General features: G+C 38.7%; 2 protein-coding genes across 3 annotated transcripts in view; one reads left to right on the top strand and one right to left on the bottom strand.

The window, feature by feature from the left end:
• DEUP1 (deuterosome assembly protein 1) overlaps nt 1–7,851 on the top strand; it is a 40,575-nt gene extending 32,724 nt beyond the window's left edge. Inside the window, exons 12-14 of the mRNA XM_054514099.1 lie at nt 1,061–1,202; nt 5,943–5,984; nt 7,469–7,851. Coding sequence (XP_054370074.1) covers nt 1,061–1,202; nt 5,943–5,984; nt 7,469–7,639 — 355 coding nt within the window. The 3' untranslated portion in view covers nt 7,640–7,851. The remainder of the gene's footprint in view (nt 1–1,060; nt 1,203–5,942; nt 5,985–7,468) is intronic.
• A 6,394-nt stretch (nt 7,852–14,245) lies between these two features.
• SMCO4 (single-pass membrane protein with coiled-coil domains 4) overlaps nt 14,246–17,761 on the bottom strand; it is a 28,568-nt gene continuing 25,052 nt past the window's right edge. For both annotated transcript variants that reach the window (XM_036393755.2, XM_036393747.2), the window contains exon 2: nt 14,246–15,326. In XM_036393755.2, the coding sequence (XP_036249648.1) occupies nt 15,015–15,194 (180 nt within the window). In that variant the 5' untranslated portion in view covers nt 15,195–15,326 and the 3' untranslated portion in view covers nt 14,246–15,014. The remainder of the gene's footprint in view (nt 15,327–17,761) is intronic.

Genomic DNA, 17,761 nt, shown 5'->3' with positions numbered 1-17,761 from the left:
ACAGAAGTACAGATGATTAGAAATATGTACTTGCACATCAATTCTGATCACTGAGATACAAGAGTTCTGGAAAATCATAATAATGTGCTTTAAATTATTTTTTAAGCTTGAAGATTTCATTTATTGTTACAAAAGCAAGTTATTGTACAATTTTTCAGAGAGTGCATTTTAAAAATCTAATAATTTTTTTATATTAATATCCAAAGTGTTACCATTAAATCAGTGGCAAAACTATCATTGCCGTAAAAATGCAGAATCAAAGATTCTTGTACTATTTTTGTTTAAGTATTTATTCTAAATTCTAGCCACTTGAACATAGTTGTTTAAGATACTATTAGACCAAAACTGACTAATTATCCAACCACTAATAATAGGTTTTTTCTCTCCTCTTGCACTTTCACATTTTAATTCCTCTATTTGTGTGGCTGAATTCACTCTGGTTCCTAGACATGTCCAAAGGATGCTTGCATAGCTTTTTCCACTGGAAAAAGGAATGGTAGCCATTAGCAAAGGATAGGTAACAAACACTTAAGGAGAACTGGCATCTTCAATACCTGAGGTGAGTTTGTGTTTTAGCTCGTTCTGCCACAGTTACACCAACCAAGGCAAGGTTCCTCAACCTAAGCTCCAGTGAAAGGGTTTAAATTAGGGGATTTAATTCACAGCTGAAGCAGACAGAGAAAGCACACAGAGAGTTTTACAATAACCTAGGTGGAAATTGCTAAATTGCTGCAATTTGGTAATGCTGAATCTTATGCCCATGCAACTTCATGCATGAAGCAGTTTGAATAGCTAAGAAATCAAAACTTTGTAAACAAGTAAAATGAAAAATCCTTGGCTTTGCTGTGATAGCTTAAGAGTTTTAACTGGGTTTCATGTGTAGATTTTTTTTTTCTTTTAGATCCTTCCAAAATAAAGATTCATGGGAAGTGGAATATCAACAGACTGCTATGCTCACTGCTTGTGGATACCACAGAAACTGCACTCCTGCTTTGTATGGCCACTGCAATATCACTGGTTCAAAAAGTGATCACACTTTATCTTCTCATCCACTTCACAGAGGCCATGAAAAGAAAATAGATTATAAATCTCCATTACCACCAGTGGGGTATCATTTGGGCCTTCCTGGGCCATTTCCTGAAGTGGGCAGAACAGGCAGCTTTCAGAGCCCTGCTTACAATGCGGAAGAAATCAAATTATTGGTAAGTAACTATTTTCCTGTAACACATATATTCTCAAAAATCCATCTGTGGACCAAATGCAGCCTTGGAGAAGCCAAAAATTAGATCACTCTTGTTGTCATTATTATTTATACAGTGCCAGCCCAGCAAAAATAGAAGTACCTTATCCTAACAGAAATGCTGTTTTTCTGGATATTAAACATCCCCTACTGAACCATAACTCTGTTATAACAATAGTGGTGATAATTACCTGCCATTGTGTGACTGTGAGAAAGATTTCTACATTTTATTGGCTTCTATATTGGGGCACTTTGCTTTGCATTGCCTATATAAGAGCACTCTGCTTCAAGTGTATTTCCATGATACCTGCAAACTGACTGCCTTAAGTGCTATTAGACAAATCAAGTTCCTATTTGATCTACATCTCTTTGACTGATGGAAGAAATCAGAAAAATCATAGCAACTATTTTCCATATGTTAGCTATTGTATTTGAAAAGAAACAGAAATTATAAGTGCTGTGATCCTTATTTTCCTTGAAGTGAAAGAGTAATAGGACAGCATTCTTTCTTTTTGTCTTCATAGTCTGGAGACTATCACTCTCCATGACAAGTGGGACAAGTCCCACTTAGCCTAGGACAACTTAAGAAAATATTTCCGTAATTATTTGGCTTTAGAGCTCCCCTAAATTTGAGATTTATCCTCTTCCTTAGTATTTTCTCTTCTACCTTAGGCTCTACTACAGGCCACTATCGTTTTGCACTTGACAATTAGCACTTTCCTGACCTCAAGCCACAAAACCATACCATCAGTAAGCAGTGAAACTAAGAATGTCAGTGAGGAATGAACTACAGGCCTCCCTCTGTCCAGCTGTGATGCATGGATCTTTGTAACCAGGAGATTCTCAGCTGCAGGGCTTTGGCTGAACCTATAGAGGCAGAAGAGGGAAGAGTTCAGCATTTATTAGTGGGGTTTGACAGGCAGTTGTACCTGGGGTTGTTGTACCCCGGTTCTGCTGTCCGCTTCAGAAACACATGCCCAGCCTTTGCTATCAGAGATGTGGCTGCTGCAGAACTATCTCCATAGTCCAGAACCTCACTTTTTTTTGGGAGGGGAGTTGTGGTATCTGTTTTTATTATCTAAAGGTTACCATAACCCAAGTCAAGTAGGCACTCAAGTCTGAAAATTCTGTTCTTAGAGGAATTATAACACAACAGTAATAATTTTTATTAAATATATAAAGAAGAAGTTCTGGGGGAAAAAAATGTGATAGGAGGAACTGTAATGATGGTGTGCTTGTGAAGCAGGGATTGCAGGGTAGCCCTTCACTGACCGTGGTCCCATCAGCTTTGTCCCAGTAGTCTGAGAACACTGAGAACCATGTCGGCCCAGGTACTTGACCTCACTTCCATTTTAGATTCTTATGTTTCACAGGAACTTGAAGTAAACAGCTTCTGGTTTCTTATGGCTTGAGATTTTTCCTCTTTAAACTGCTAATCATGAAAAGAGTCATTTGGACTTTCCCAGATGAGTCTGATAAACACCAGTTCTCTCTTCTGTCAGAAGTGTCAGACAAAGACATCAAATCACAAAGCTTCTGATTCCAGACAGCCTGGAAAAAATGTCCCTTCTGAGACACTTCCTCAAGCTTGAGGGAAACTATTTCCCAGCTGGCACTCAGGCCAGGGTCAATGCCAAGACTTTCCAGCTGGTGTGTGGGCAAACACATAACAAAACTGTTAAGCAAGAGATATTTCTCATGCAGAGTCTAGGTTCAAATCGGTGGCATTGCAGCAGGTACAAGTTCAGACCACTGAAATTAAATGATCACTCAGGCTGACATTGGATACCACAGCTTTATTGCAGAAATCATTCAACAGTCTGTTACTCCAGAGTTGTGTGTTCAAATGCAAAGCTGTTCCAGTGAGGAGAAAGAGGGAGGACAATACACAATATGTTAAACCAGAGTTCTTTGACTGAGGTCTTCAGGGGTGTAGGACACAGGACCCATGTGAAATCTCCAGTATGTTCAAAACTTCAGAAAATCTTACAAGCACTATTTTTCTGAAGAATATTTGTAGCACAAACTGCAAACATCAAATTTCCAGGTGATGTCCTGATACCTACCAAAATAACTCTTGGTATTGAGGGAAGAGAGAAAATAGTCTGTAGTCACTTTAGACAGTGACTTATGTCTCTCTCCTGGTAAAGAATCTTCAGACAAAGATTAGTAAATGTTCCACTGCAACCTCTGCCCTTTCACATTCTTACTTAGAGGTGACATGTATAGAAAGAGTCATAGAAAGCTCAGCTGGGATTCACTGGAAATTCCCATAACCACAAAAATTCTTGTTTCAAGGGTTTCCAAATCTAGGGAAATACTTTTTCCTCTAAACAGTACTTTAGGGTGTGCTCTCTTTCTGAAATTAACAACTTCAGAAAATGATTGGTTGATCTTTTAGTCAAAAGATCAACCAATAAATAGTTTCTCATGTTTCTCTTGAGATGATAGACAGTTGTTTGTTCTGGCTTTAAGGCTTGGAAATACAAGACTTAAGCTGTAATAATTCAAATTTAAATTAGGCATTAGGAAATTTTCTAGCATTAGTATGGGAACTCGCTTAACAAATAGATTGCAATGAAAAGTTGTGGCAATTCTACCCCTGGACATCATTAGGAATTATTTTGACAGTCTTGATCCTACCCTGAGGCATGCTATAGTCCATGTCTCTCACTCCTAGGTATTACTATTTCCTAGCTACGTAGGCCCTCTAAAAATCTACCTATGTCACTCAGCAATTTTCAAGGCATCTCAAATTTAATTTTCATATATGAGCAGAAGCGCGTTTAAGACAGCACCTGCTGCCTAACATGTATTGCAGTGTAGAGTTAGAGGAAACTGCTCCAAAACATCCCAAATTTAGTCATTGTGAGACTAAAATTAGCCAGACCAATTTCTACTCTTGGTACTACAAAATCTTTCCTGGAAAGTAGAAGCAGCTAAACATGAGAAGACTCTAACACTGGGGTTTGACTGCTCATGATTTGACCAGTAAGTACTAAAATATCCCACGTGTTAAAGCTTTCTCGCTGCCCTGCTGAAGGTGCATCCAAGAATGCTGGGACAACTCATGGGCCAAGTAAGAGATTACCTCTAGGCAAATTAATTAAGCAGTTCTGTCTCTCTCTCTTTGAGAGAGCTAATTTCCTGAATGGCTCCTCCCCAGCAATCCAGAATGAATTCTTAACCATTTTGGGTAGTTCTTATTTAAGGAGAAGACATACTTAGCACATATTTAATCTATAGAAATATGCATCTCTGTCAGGTGCATTCCTTCCTTTCCAGCAAATGATGAGGTAGAAAGGTGCTTCTCATTACTGGTATACACCAAAGAAATATGAGATCAGCTGACACTGTAGAAATGAAAATATAGAGTCCTCCTTGCCTTATTACCCAAACAAGTTAGAACGAAAGCTTATGATGAACCCATCCCTATCCAGTTTCAGTTAGAAACCCAAAAGACATAAAAGCAGTAATATCTGAAAAAAGAAATTCAAAACCAAGGACTATGAATCTTATCTGAGACACGGATTAAAGCCCTTTGTTTGTGGTTTTTCTTCCTCAGAGGCCAAAAGTAAAGACAATAAAGAACAGAATGAAAGAACAGACCAGAGGCTTGGAATGCAAAATGCTGCTAACAAGGAATGTTGCCTTTTAGACTTGCTTAGATAAAACCATCTCTCAAAGTGCATGAAAAACAATGCATTAGGGACCTATCTAAAATCATAGTCTGTGATGTCTGACCCTCGGGTAAGGAGCTGTGAGGAGCCATGACCTGCTTATTCTAAGTGATAAACATTCTTCTCTCAGCTCTGAGGAAATTCAGAAATGTCTCATTCAGAGTTTACAGTGTATTTCAAGAGGAAACACATCAAAGTACCAGTTGAAGCAAAGGACATTTAACAGTTTGGGAAGATAGCTTGATTGTGAGGCCAGTCTGTTTCCAATCAGAAGTCAGTAATTCTAAGCATCATTATCCTGAATCTCTAAGAATCTTTTCTAACTAGATTTAAATTTTCTGAGACTGGCACCTGTGTAAATCTGCAGTCCACAAGGAAAAGTCTAACATGACATTTTTCTCTAGGTGATGACACCTCCTAAATTTGTATTTCAGATTCAGATTTTCCCAGTTTCTCATGCTTCTCACTGAAGGTGTTTTATTTGCTTAGCATCGAATCAACGATTTCATTTCTGGTATTTAGGAAGGGGAACACATGGTGATTCTTTAGGAAAAGCCTCCAAATTCAATGTATTCTTCACAATACAAAAGCCTTCTTCAAATAATTTAAAATAGTACTAACAATTCTGTCACTGAGTCTTGACATCACGAGGAGATGTATTTGTGACCTAGCCCATGAAGGAACAAATGGCATGTAGCCATGGCATTCAGAATGTCAGGAAAAACTCTTCATATGGGAGGAGTGATAATTTATGAATGGGAAATCATGCGTGTGTTTATGAAGAAAATCAAAGGCAGGTGATGTCCCTCCATTTTCTTAAACTTTAGAGGATTGGTGTTCTTTCTTATTCTTGCTAGTACTAGGATTGAGAGGAGTGTTATGGTAAAAAGTGATCCAATACTTTTAGGTTTCTTATTCATACATGTCAAATTAAGTCACTTTATCTTGCCGTCATTTTAAAACATTCATTTGGAGCAATTGAGAAAAGGAAGATTCTGCTTTTTCTGTGAATTTCATTTTAGGAGCCCTATACATCAGGAAGCCTCTCTCACTCAAGAAGGATGGTATTAAACTCAGAATTTATTTCCAGCTATCACTCACTTCTGTACTTTGAAAAGAAAAGGGGTTTCCTATAGGAAATCTCTAAATTTCATCTCAGAGTCTGCTGCAAAGGGTTTCAATGGATTGGTGCTTTAGAGCATTTTTCTAGTTAGTATCTTTTAGCCTTAAAAGCTGCTAAAGAGCAGTTTTCAACAAAGTTAAAGTCCAAATCTGTCTCTAGTTTCTGTGGAGATAGGGAATACCCCATTCTGATACAGTGGAGCCTGGAGTAAAAATTTATGGATGCAATATAATTGGCCTTTTCCGCAGACCGTCTGAATATTTGAATTCCTATTTGATGTGCTAACACATAAACTTCAAACATTTTTAAATTCTAGAAAAAAACCCTGAAATTCTAGATTGATAACTTAATCAGTAACAAAAACTATTTAAGATATGGTTTAACTAAGATTAAAGATGTCAATCATTTTTCCCAGTTTATGACAATATAAAAATAGAAGATTACCTCTCTTTCTATATTAAAGCCCCTATCTTGTATAGGGGCTTAAGTATAGGGGGTAAGTATATAAGTATAGGGGCTTAAGTTTTTTCCTCAGCCAAATCTTAAAAATTCATTTCATAAAATTGCATTTATCTCTACAAAAAAAGTATTGAATGTATTTAAACAGGCATAGTATTGTTAGTAAAAGAAAAATTATTTCATATTTCTTTTGATAAAGATATTCCAATGAATGCATCTTAGGTATTAGCAAGAAAATTAACAGAAATTGGTGCCTAAAAATTTAGAACTTGTTCCAACAAAGATTCACACGTCCTTAGCTTTATAGAACTCTGCATCCCATGACAACCATCTAAAGGCTGATTATTGGTATGGTTTCAGTCTGAGTCTACTAAATGCTCATTAAATGGAAAGAAGATTTTTCAGTGAATTACTTGCAGTGAAAAAAAATTTAGTACATTCTCCAGAACGTCAGGGCTTGGAGTTAATAGTTCTGAAATGAGCACAAGTTTTCTTCCTTTCCTCAGAAAGCATCATACCACAGAAGCAGAGAGCTAAAATTACAGGAGACAATCAGCAGTATCCAAGATAATTATACTCTGTCATTCCAAAAAAGATTATTGTCCTCTGCCCTGGTCTACATTATACAAATAACTAACATAATCTGTAGTTGATAGATTTTGGAGGTTCTGCAGCAGCTTAATTCTGTCTAGTGGGATATTTAAATTTTTAATGGCCAAGCTATATCCTAATGCTATGAATATCAGAGATAATCAAACACAACGCTCAGTCCATGTCATTTAGGCACATGGATGCCTTTAAAAATGTATGCCTTTAAAAATGGTGCTTTCTTGAAGAGGTGTAAAGCATTCTAGTGTTGTTAGCTGCTGTAGGTCAAAATGTTTTTCACATCTAGAATTTGGTAATGCAAACACGTTGCAGCACTTGCTGGTTTTTCCTAACCATGATTTTCTATTCATTGCTCAGTCTTCCCCTGAGATGTCCTTCCTTGCAACAACAAAAAAGTTCCTTCAAGAGGAAGAGAAACACACCAGAGAATTTGAAGAACGTTTAAATTCACACCTTGAAGAGCTGCAAAGATATTCTGAAAATACTCTAAAAAAATATGCCAGGATGCAGCAGAGCAGGCATACTTAAGACAGTCACACAATTAAGAAAAGCAAACCAAGTAATCACTCATGAGTTTCTCAGAACTAAAATCTGCAACTAGCTGGTTAATGTATTTAGGCACAGTGCCAATAGCATGTATTTGTAACACCAAGTTTTCAAGAAAATCATCATTCTCCTACAGATTTAAGTATATTGTAACTTGACTATATGACAAAATAAACTCTGAACATATTCTAAAATATACAGGTGGGTTTTGCACAGTTAAATTGTGTGCAGCAGACACCCCGTTGCAGCACTGTAAATTAAGGTACTTTAAATTCTGTAATGTACAGAGGGCTAATAAGTGGAATTATTCGCTTGAAATTAGAATCAACTAAGAGAAATTCTCTAGATTGTACAGAAAAATAATAAAAGCCTTTAACTATGGCTCAGCTTCTGGCATGAAAAGCTTATCTATGCTCTGGTGGTTCTTTGCTGCCCTGGGCCTCTGGAAATGCTGTTCCATGAGAAGAACATTAAAAGACCAAGCACATGTTTGGAAGCCACCCATATTTCCCCTTTTACCAGACCTATGGACTTCATCTGGAGTAGAACCTGATCTCATGCACTTTCTATTTAGACTTTAGAATTTTTAAAGCCTGTGTTTAAAAGCTATTTTGGATTGAAGTTTTGTTACCACGTTGGCTCATTGTTTAACTGTATTGGAACAGTGAGGAAAAACTTTAACTTCAGACAACATGTGATCAGTCTTAGGTAAGGCTCTAAATTCTTTACATTTTCCTACATCATAGGAAAACATTATATAACCAAGCAGAGTTAATTCAACTACATGTGCCGAAAATCTGCATAATATTGAGATTCCTTTTATTTGCAATTCACACTGAATTCTATTGCTGTGCAAGCGAAACAGAAATTACAGACACTGTTGATGAACCACCAATTTCAGTGAATGAGATACTGAAGAACTGCTTTCCACCATATACTGTTGCCAGCTTCCTGGGAAAATCTGGATAAAAATAATACCAAGCTGTCAAACTGCTCCAGTTTGTGAGTAAAAGAAGTCTCATTAATATTCAGGACCATGGCTAAAATGTAAATTGTTTTTCGATGCTATATTTCCACTAAGACAAAATACACTACATCATACTTACACAAAATACCAAGATTTTAAATACCAGTTTGGCTCAGCTTGCAGTAAAATGAGCAATGAAGATGAGGACATCAAAGAACCTTTTACAGGAAAATTCAGGAAAATTACTAGACTCAGCTGGAGGAACAAGGACAAAATAAAAAGATGACGGAAGGACATCTGAACAAACTAAATATATACGTACCCTCAGCTTAGGGGGACATGCAGTTTTAAATGAATTAATGAAGAAATTCAGAAACCTCTGAAAATAAAGCTAAATTTTAAGCTGGGAAAGATCTGTTTAAGCAAAAAGACAGGAAAATACTGCCTTTCAGAAGAGCCAAATAAATAGCCAGCTAGCCAGTCTTTTGCATCTCTCAAATTCAAACATACAAGATGACAGTCTGCTCCAGATCTTTAAAGAAATGTATGTGTCTGCCTCCAGTTCAGGCATGAGGACGCCTCTCAAGGTATAGATCTGTGAGATGATGCAGAATGAGTGAATGAATCATCAAAAATTGATACGATGGGTTTTTTTCATAAAGCTTTTTAAGATCTGGGCAGGCTACTAATTTTGGCTAATAAAATACCAGAGTTAGTTTCAGCCTGGCTTTTGTGCAATGCCATATAATAAACTGCCTGTGAGAAGCACTGAAAACTGTGAATTACCTATATCTGAACAGCCTACTTGTTACTGTTACTGCCTGCTCAGAGAGCACTGTGCCACAAATGTGCTGAGACATGATGGATCAAGGTGCCATTTTTTAAACACCTACTAACCAGAAAGGTTGTCCTTCTCTTTCTCAACCAAACAGCAAAAGTTTTCATCTGACAATCCCCAGCTTAAATGAGCCCATTGCTACCATAGTATAGCTGGAGCCAGGCCACTGGTTTGAATACTTTAGTTGCATTAAAAGGCAGAAACTCAACTGAGCAGGTGAGAGGTTTCTGAAGGAAGATACATCTTCCTGATGTTATCACACCAAAAAAATCTTTTTACAGAATGATGGACAGCAGAAATAATAAAGACTGAGAAATTAGTCATTTATGGACAGGGGTTGGACATGGATGTATATTATTAAAGAATGAATAATCAGAAGGGTCCAAGGCTATAAATTCCTCCAAACACCAATAAAAATAAAAATAAAAAAGGTATTAATCATTAGGCTCATTTAACAGGACAAGGTGCAACTTGCAGGAGCTGCAAATTGCCCAAAAATACAGAAAATGTCTATTCTACTTTGTGAATAGCAAGGCAATGGAAAATTTTTGTAAGCTGCTGAACTTTGATGATTTTTCAAAGCTGTACTGAAAAGCAATTTTTTGGCTCCCAGTTGAAAGACTTGTTTTAAATACAAAGAACAATGGTTCAGGCTGCCACCAGCTTTTTTTTTTGGCTGAAGGAAAAACAGAGGTCAAATGCATGCAGTTGCCAACATGTTTCATCAAGATGTAATTTTGAAATAGTTGGTGGCATAAGAGCTGCCAGAGCATTGCTGTCCAATTCACTTCCAAAACTTTCTCAGAGGGGGCTGAAACAGCAGTTACTGAATACTAAGTAGCCATTTAAAATGGCTCACATGAAAGTTGGATATTTAGCACATTTTCTTCCATTTCTTACTCTCTTCTTTTATGTATGGAAAATTTAGGAGTATAAGAATGTAAGAGTGTCAGACAGTGGGTACTCTGAGCCAGTGTAGAGATGAATGCAAATGGCAGCAGCAAAACACAGTGCCAAATGAACCCAAAAATGAACAAACAATCACAGGCACGGCTCTTGCTTTTCCATGGGTAAGACTTAAACAACAGCCAGTAAATCTGTGCTGTGATCAGAGACAGTACAGGAAGTGCCTAACCCCCAGTGTCACTGCTTGGGCTTTATTGTAGTGGAACTGGTTCTAATTCCTGGTTTAACAGCACTACAACAGCACACAGACTCAAGCCCACCAGCACTCAATAATTCACAGCTCAACTAAACACGACTGGCAGGAATGAGAAGAAGCCGTCAACAGAGCCTGCTGAATGCAAGAGTCCCGGGTGACTCCACATCTACAGCCTGTCCTGCCAGCCATCACAGCCTGGATTACACTGCCAGCTCAGGTATGTGCTGAACTCCTCTCTCTCCTGCTGCTCTCCGCTCCTGCGTCTCCCACAGACTCAACAGCTGGCAGAGTGTGCTGGGGAGAAGGTACTTAGCTTGTGTCATTCCCCTCTGGCTTTACAACCTACAACAGCCAATTACGTCATGCACAATTTTTTATTTTCTCTGTTTAATTCCATTCAAAATAGCTATCCACTAGATTTTACACACAAACTGCCTTGTGCTAGGAAAACGTGGGTTTTTTCTCCTCACACACAGCTTCTGCTGAGAAAATGCTAGGTTAAGCAGAGTTCATTGGAGTTGGGTAAACCAATGTGGGAACTGTGTGTTGTTTTTCCCTCGCTGTGGGGATCAGATCTCAAAGTTCTCTGTGTTGGAGTTACTCTTTAATCACATGGACACCCTCAAATCCATAAATAGGCTGTAATTTAATGTACTGCATCTAAGTTTCTGCTAGTGGATTGAGCAATGCCCTAGACTGTGATATGCTGCATTCCTGTGTCCCTTCCTAAACCAACAGATGAATCTGTTTCTTTCACCTCTTTCACAGCTACAGGAGTGTTCAAAGCTGTACATGAACCATCTGGGCACTGAAGGTAAACGGGCTGAAAAAAGAACAGTGCATCTTCTCTGGTGTGTGCATTTAAACTGAACATCAGTGAATAAGTAAATATTCTCTTTGTAGATGGATTGAAACATGAGACCAGGAGCCAATCTCTCGGAGTTCTTAAAATACGTGTAGTTCTTCCTTCAGACCAGAGGCAGTGCCACTGGCTTCTCCCACCTGGCTTTGGGGAGCTGAGGCCCTGTGTAATGCAACTGGGCATTTACCCGCTGCAAGAATGCTTGACATGATCGCTTTGTTTTCTTAGCACTTCGCAGACATTTATAAAACTCCATTCAAACCTTGATGTTTAAGTATTTGACTCAGATTTGATTTATGCTTTGAAAAATCAGGTTTAAAAAACTGCTTCTATAACTTGATTTATCCAAAGGCAATGGCAGGTTTTTAATGACATCACCTGATAATGAGCACTCTTGGAAATCATAAGACACTGCTGAAGAAGTGTCTCAGCATGAGTTTTCTGGAAAATGCTTGTAATAAATCATTCAGTTTTGCCCACAAGCTACTGTATGCTGGGAAAAGGTTTGAAACCCTATTTCTAAGACATTTTTGAAGGCAATGACAGTTGGAGAAATACATACAGTTAAAAAAACAGAGGCACAGTTACACCTTTAGCTGAGAAGCTCACACAAGTTGACATTTGGGCAACCACCATTTATTTATTTCCCCATTATTACTCAGTGATTTTTGACAGTTCCTGTCTGCAGAGGCTTCATACCTTTTTTCCAAATCCACATTCTTATATTCAATACTAGCAAAAGGGAATTTGGTGGAAAATGTCAGAATCCAACTTTATTGTTTACTAGAGAAAAAAATATTGGGTTTAAGTTGAACTGTGAAATCAATTCCAGCTTCTACATAAGGAACTACATAAGGAACCATTCATAAAGTATAACACTATTTTCCTCTCAATTAGCACTCAGTAATATTGCACATTTCAGAGAATTGAAATACACATCTTTAATTAGCTATAGGTTCATATTAATAGACATTTGTCACTGAAAATATTATTATTGTGACCTGAAGAATTTACAGATGACAAGAGATAAAGGAAGGGCATAAGAAAAAGCAGCAGAAATGTAACATCTCATTAGAGGAGTAATCATACATGTTATCTAACCCAAATGACCTTTTACCTATTTAGTTATTATCAGCAAGTTCATCAGTTCATTGCTCTTATGTCACAGACTCCACTCTTGCAGAAAATGAAGGTGGGGCAAAACCACATAAGGACTCTGAACAATTTCAGGGAAGGGTCTCTGAATTATAAAATCATTGCCTCGGCTCATAAAAAAACCCTGCAGGTAAAAGGAACTGAAATAAGCTACAACTCAGAGATGGGGAAGTCACAGGAACTTCATTAGAGCCATCACAAAGTATTACAGAGCAATAAGGGTCAGAAATCCCTGGCTAAGAATCTATGGAAGAGGGTGATGAGGAGGAATCTGTGCAAGAGGTTATCAAAAACTGCACTTCTATTCTAGACACCCGAGACACCAAGTACCCTGCAGGACATGCATATTTAAATTGCACACACTTTTGGTCACTTGCTCAGGCACAAATTTTATTCAAGCTGAACAGCTCAGTTGAAAAAGGTGCAAACTACCAGAGCTCCACTACAGCCATCCCTGACTGAGGATAAAATAAAAATAGGACAAGGATTTGGTGCCTAGGAGAACAGAAGCAGCTGGGAGATGACAGACTAAGCAATTACCATTACAGATTCATCGTTTCAGAGCTCCCCAGCTGAAGGAGAGGGAGCGGTTGTCAGTGCAAAGCACAGATAATTTCAGTGTCAGCACACGGCCCGCTGAGCACAGGGGTTGGCCAGCAGCCTTCCCGCTGGCCGCTCTGCGGGTAAATGCTCTGGCAGTCAGACCACGCTGGCCATGCTGTCTGTGCAGCTCGTTGTGCACATATCCCAGCTATGATGCCACCTGCGGGGGGGAACAACCTCACAGTTCATCCAAACCCTTTCTTTAGGTTTTAGTAAACTTTGTATTTCAAAAACATCTCAGTCTTCAGGGCCAGTTTTATTCTGGACACTCCCAACAGCAGTAGCAACGTGTCAGGAGCCACAGCCACTCCTTGCACCATCGGGTATCTGCACCATTCCCAGTGGAGCCCGTTTATAGCCAGCCATAGGCTCACCCTGCTGTGGGAACATGGGCCTTAGGGCAATGTACACTGCAAGGACCTGCATTTGCTCGCCTGAAGTGGTTTTTTTTGTAAAGCAACTTTGGCTGGCAGCAGCATTCTGCACAGGAGCAGTACATGAGGGTGATGCAGGAAACACAGCCCCCTCTTTCACTGGCACCTCAGTGAAGAGTCCCGCTGACTTCACTGGGACTATGCCTGAGCCAAAGACTACACATGAGGGAAAGACACAAGGGACCTTTAACTTTCAGCATAGAAATATTTCCTGCCATGCACCAGTGCACTGTAGCATCAACATTCTTCCTTGCTTGGCCTGCATTTAAGCAGCAGTGAAGAGTTCTCAATCTCCTTCTCCAAAATCTTCTGAAGGTTAATGCCTATTGAGTGCCTTAAAATACTTGGATGAGAAAGGACTGTAGTAGAACACAGGGTCATTCAGGCCTTTTGATGAGAATTTTTAGCTTAATTTCCTAGAATTAAACTGCCCAAGCTGTGCTCACAGGTTCCTTCCAATGAGGGGATGGGGGCATGCCAGAGGACAGCAGCTACCTTCAGCAAACATGTCAGAGAGCAAAGTTATACTGTTACTTCTCTCTCCTTAATAAAAGAAATAATCAAGGGTTTGTATGCAAAACCACCTTTTTATTGCCACTTACACAGTTTCAAATATTGAACATTCAGATAAGCAACTGTGTTTTGTAGTTTGTTATTAGTTACTTCACCAAAACCTGGCAGAATCTCCCTGTCCAAATTCTGTACGATTCCATCCAGCAGGTCCTGAAGTATTCACTTTGCATGTTGGCATCTCGCACCAAAAAGAAATTCTTTTTGAGTGAACTATATAGTGGTTGATGAAAAAATTATTACACAATGTAGGCTCTCACAATGTCACATTTTTTTTGCAAAATAATTTGAAGATTCCAAGTAAGACTTCTTTTATTCAAAAAATAAATATATCCTTTCTGAATCAAAGCACTTCATATGACATTAAGTACAAAGAAGAAATGTACTTCTTTGGAAATTCTGAAATAGACATACAAGAGCTCATGGGAGCAACATTATCCGTAACAGTGATAAAAGCTGAAAGCTGATTTTTTACAAATTTATAGCAGAACACGATTTCCTTTTACAATATAGAGCTTCAAACAGCTTTAAGAAAAACACCATTTTTAAAAGTCTGAAAGGCACATAACTGGACCATAAAACGTACTAGCACATTCACTAATACGTTTTATGTTACATTCCTAAAGAGAATCTGTGGGACTCTAGCCAAGAGAAAGACTGAAAATACCAGCAAGATCCTTTGCAAAGTACTAAAAGAGTGGCAGAGAGTTCCTTTTGGCTCTTGGTAAAATTAATATCCCAAAGCTAGAGAGTCTGAAAAGCTGCATCATTCAGTTGTATTGGGACGAGTGGCTACATAGACAAACACGACAATCAGCAGTACTACGACAGCCAGTGTGGGAAGCACCACAGTGGTGATCTGTTGCCGGGCCTCTTGCATTGCCTGTTTTCTCTCCTTTTTATCTTTGGAGGTCTCTTTCTTAGGTTTTCCTCTAAGCTGCCTCATCCTCCTCTTTGGATCTTTTTTTTGCTGAAATGTGGGACCAAAGGGAGTAGAAGAGCAGAAGATTGTCCAAGGTCTTTTGAAACAAGATGCTGAAGAATTCCTTTTCTGTTGAGTGCTTGGCTGTGCAAGAGACTGCAAAAGAAAGAAAACAATTCTTTTGAGCAAGATCTACACATATTCCAGTCATTAAAAACATTTACAGCTCCACTTGGTAAACCTTTCATCCAATGGACACCAATGCAGCTTCTTTCAAGGAAACAGAATCATGGAGTTCAGCTCATCCACACAACAATTCCCCCATAAAAACCAGAGCAGTTCATCATGGTGTGTATCAGTCCAAGGACCCTGAACTTGTATTGTACTCTGTTAAGCCAGAAACAAAGCCCAGCACCATACTGGTTTTATCCTCCAAGGTAAACAAGGTAATACAGCTAAAGACTTAATGAAAATAATCTGAATTAGTCTTGCATGAACACAGGTTCCAGCTGCCCTTGAAGGAGGCAGGGAGGAGGCTCCCTGCTCAGGGGCTGTGGCTCCCTCAAACCTGCAGAACAAGGAGGGGCAAGCACACACCCTGCCACAAGCATTTATCATCCACAACAGGTATTTATTGGCATAAAGAGTACTCCAACAGGAAGAAATGGGGAGAAAGAGCTGCTTAATTTAATACTTCTGTTCTGCTGCCACACAACAAAGTCTAAATCATAACATGACTCAGTGCTGTCATACTTACTGCAGCTGCCATTGACAATTGAAAAAAAGTCCAAGCAATAATGAGTCTGCTAACAAACCACTGGTGTAGATAAGAAGTCATCAATAAAGTAGAATTTAGTTGTTCTGAAGTATCTCCTAGACAATTTTTAAATACAGAAGTATACACAAAGTGAGATTAACAAAAACACAGCATGGTGTGAAAGCCTCTCTGAAACGAGAGTTAGTAGGGGCTTAGTATTTCCAAACCCAAAATTTTTTTGCCCCTGAGCTGCGTGGAGCTGTGCAATTCTCTGACTGCACAGCGAGGGTGGATGCCAGCCACTGGATATATTCTTCTCCACCACATCCCTCAGTTCTGCCACGGCACAACAGCTGGACACAGGCCACACATAAATAAACACAGATTTGGAGGGTAATAATTACTGGTATCAAATACTAAGTTGAATTGAAGTAAATGATGAACTCAGGTTTTTCCATCACTCTAATATACTCAGAATAAAATGTATGTAGAAATTAGTGGGTTACTGCAACTTCCTCTTTTCTTTCCCTCTACTTTAAATCAAAATGTAAAGAAGATTTTAATGTGCTGCTGTAGATGAGGAGCATATGTCAACAAGTAAAGGTGCAAAGCTTAGTTCACCCCAAACACGATTTCCTCTTGATGTGTCATCTCGGTTGATGATACAATTTGTCTTATAACTCACTTTTTCAAAAAACTAGAGGTTTCACTGAGAGTGAGATGCTTTATTTTGGTGTTGCCACTCAACCTCATCACAAAAGCAAAACAGAGCTAAAAACATTCAAACACTCACATACAGAACAAGAATCCTCACCTAGAGGTTATGTGCAGCTACAAAGGACTTTTCATCCTTCCTCACAGGTAACAACCTGCCTGCTGTGAATCTCATCCAGACAATTACTTTGCATCATTTAAGGTACAATGTGGAATAACTCTGGTGAACTTGGACTGAAAGAAGTGACCAGACTATCACAGCAAGCCTGTGGTATTAGAAAACCAGCAACAGGCAAAGACTCAATACTTCCGGCTTTATATGGTCCATCCTGGATGCAATCTAAACAAATAAACAAAACCAAAACAACCATAAAAAACTTCACTCCCAACAGAAAAAAAGGCTCAAGCATGATGAGATCTCAGTGTTCAGCTGGATTTGTCAATTTTATATTCTCTGCCTCTCCATCTTTCAGGAAGTTGTTTTCTGATCATAAACTTAGCAATTTCAGCTTACCGTTTGAGGCAAACCCTTCATTTTGGTTTTGACAGAGCACAAAAAGGGAATTTTGATGCCTAAGATATTTTTCAAAGAGGAAACAATAAAATTTAAGTCTTAAAAAGAATAATTTCCTTCTGCACAGTGCAACATTAGAATCAAAATATGTAACAGATTTAGAGACCAGAAGTGGTCAATGAACTTCACAATGGAGAGGTAAACAGGAGCTGGATGGCACAACTACACACAACACCCTGTTCCCATCTTTAAATCAAATGGGCTATGTAATTTCTAAACTTCCATAGTTTTCTTCTCAGCAAATCTTCAACTCTCCCTGACTCAGGATGAACCTTTTGATATACACCACCTCCAAGCTATGGGTTTCTGGTTTGGTGGTGTTATCACTTCCCTAATTCCTGAATTTCCTCTGGGGCAAAACAAATTTTTTACCCCTTCCATGTCTATTCCCGCTCCTCCTCTGCTCACAAGATTTATTACCAATCTCTAGAAAAACTACTATGCAAAATAAAGTTTTACCTTTGTCCTTTGGGATAATTAGCCAACCAGAGCATTTCAGGCTGTATTTTCATATTATTTCTGTTTCCTCTCTTAATGTACATCTGA

This window comes from Molothrus ater, chromosome 2 (genome assembly GCF_012460135.2).
Source record: "Molothrus ater isolate BHLD 08-10-18 breed brown headed cowbird chromosome 2, BPBGC_Mater_1.1, whole genome shotgun sequence".
Classification (NCBI taxonomy): Eukaryota; Metazoa; Chordata; class Aves; order Passeriformes; family Icteridae; genus Molothrus; species Molothrus ater.
This window is presented reverse-complemented; position numbering and strand designations above follow the sequence as displayed.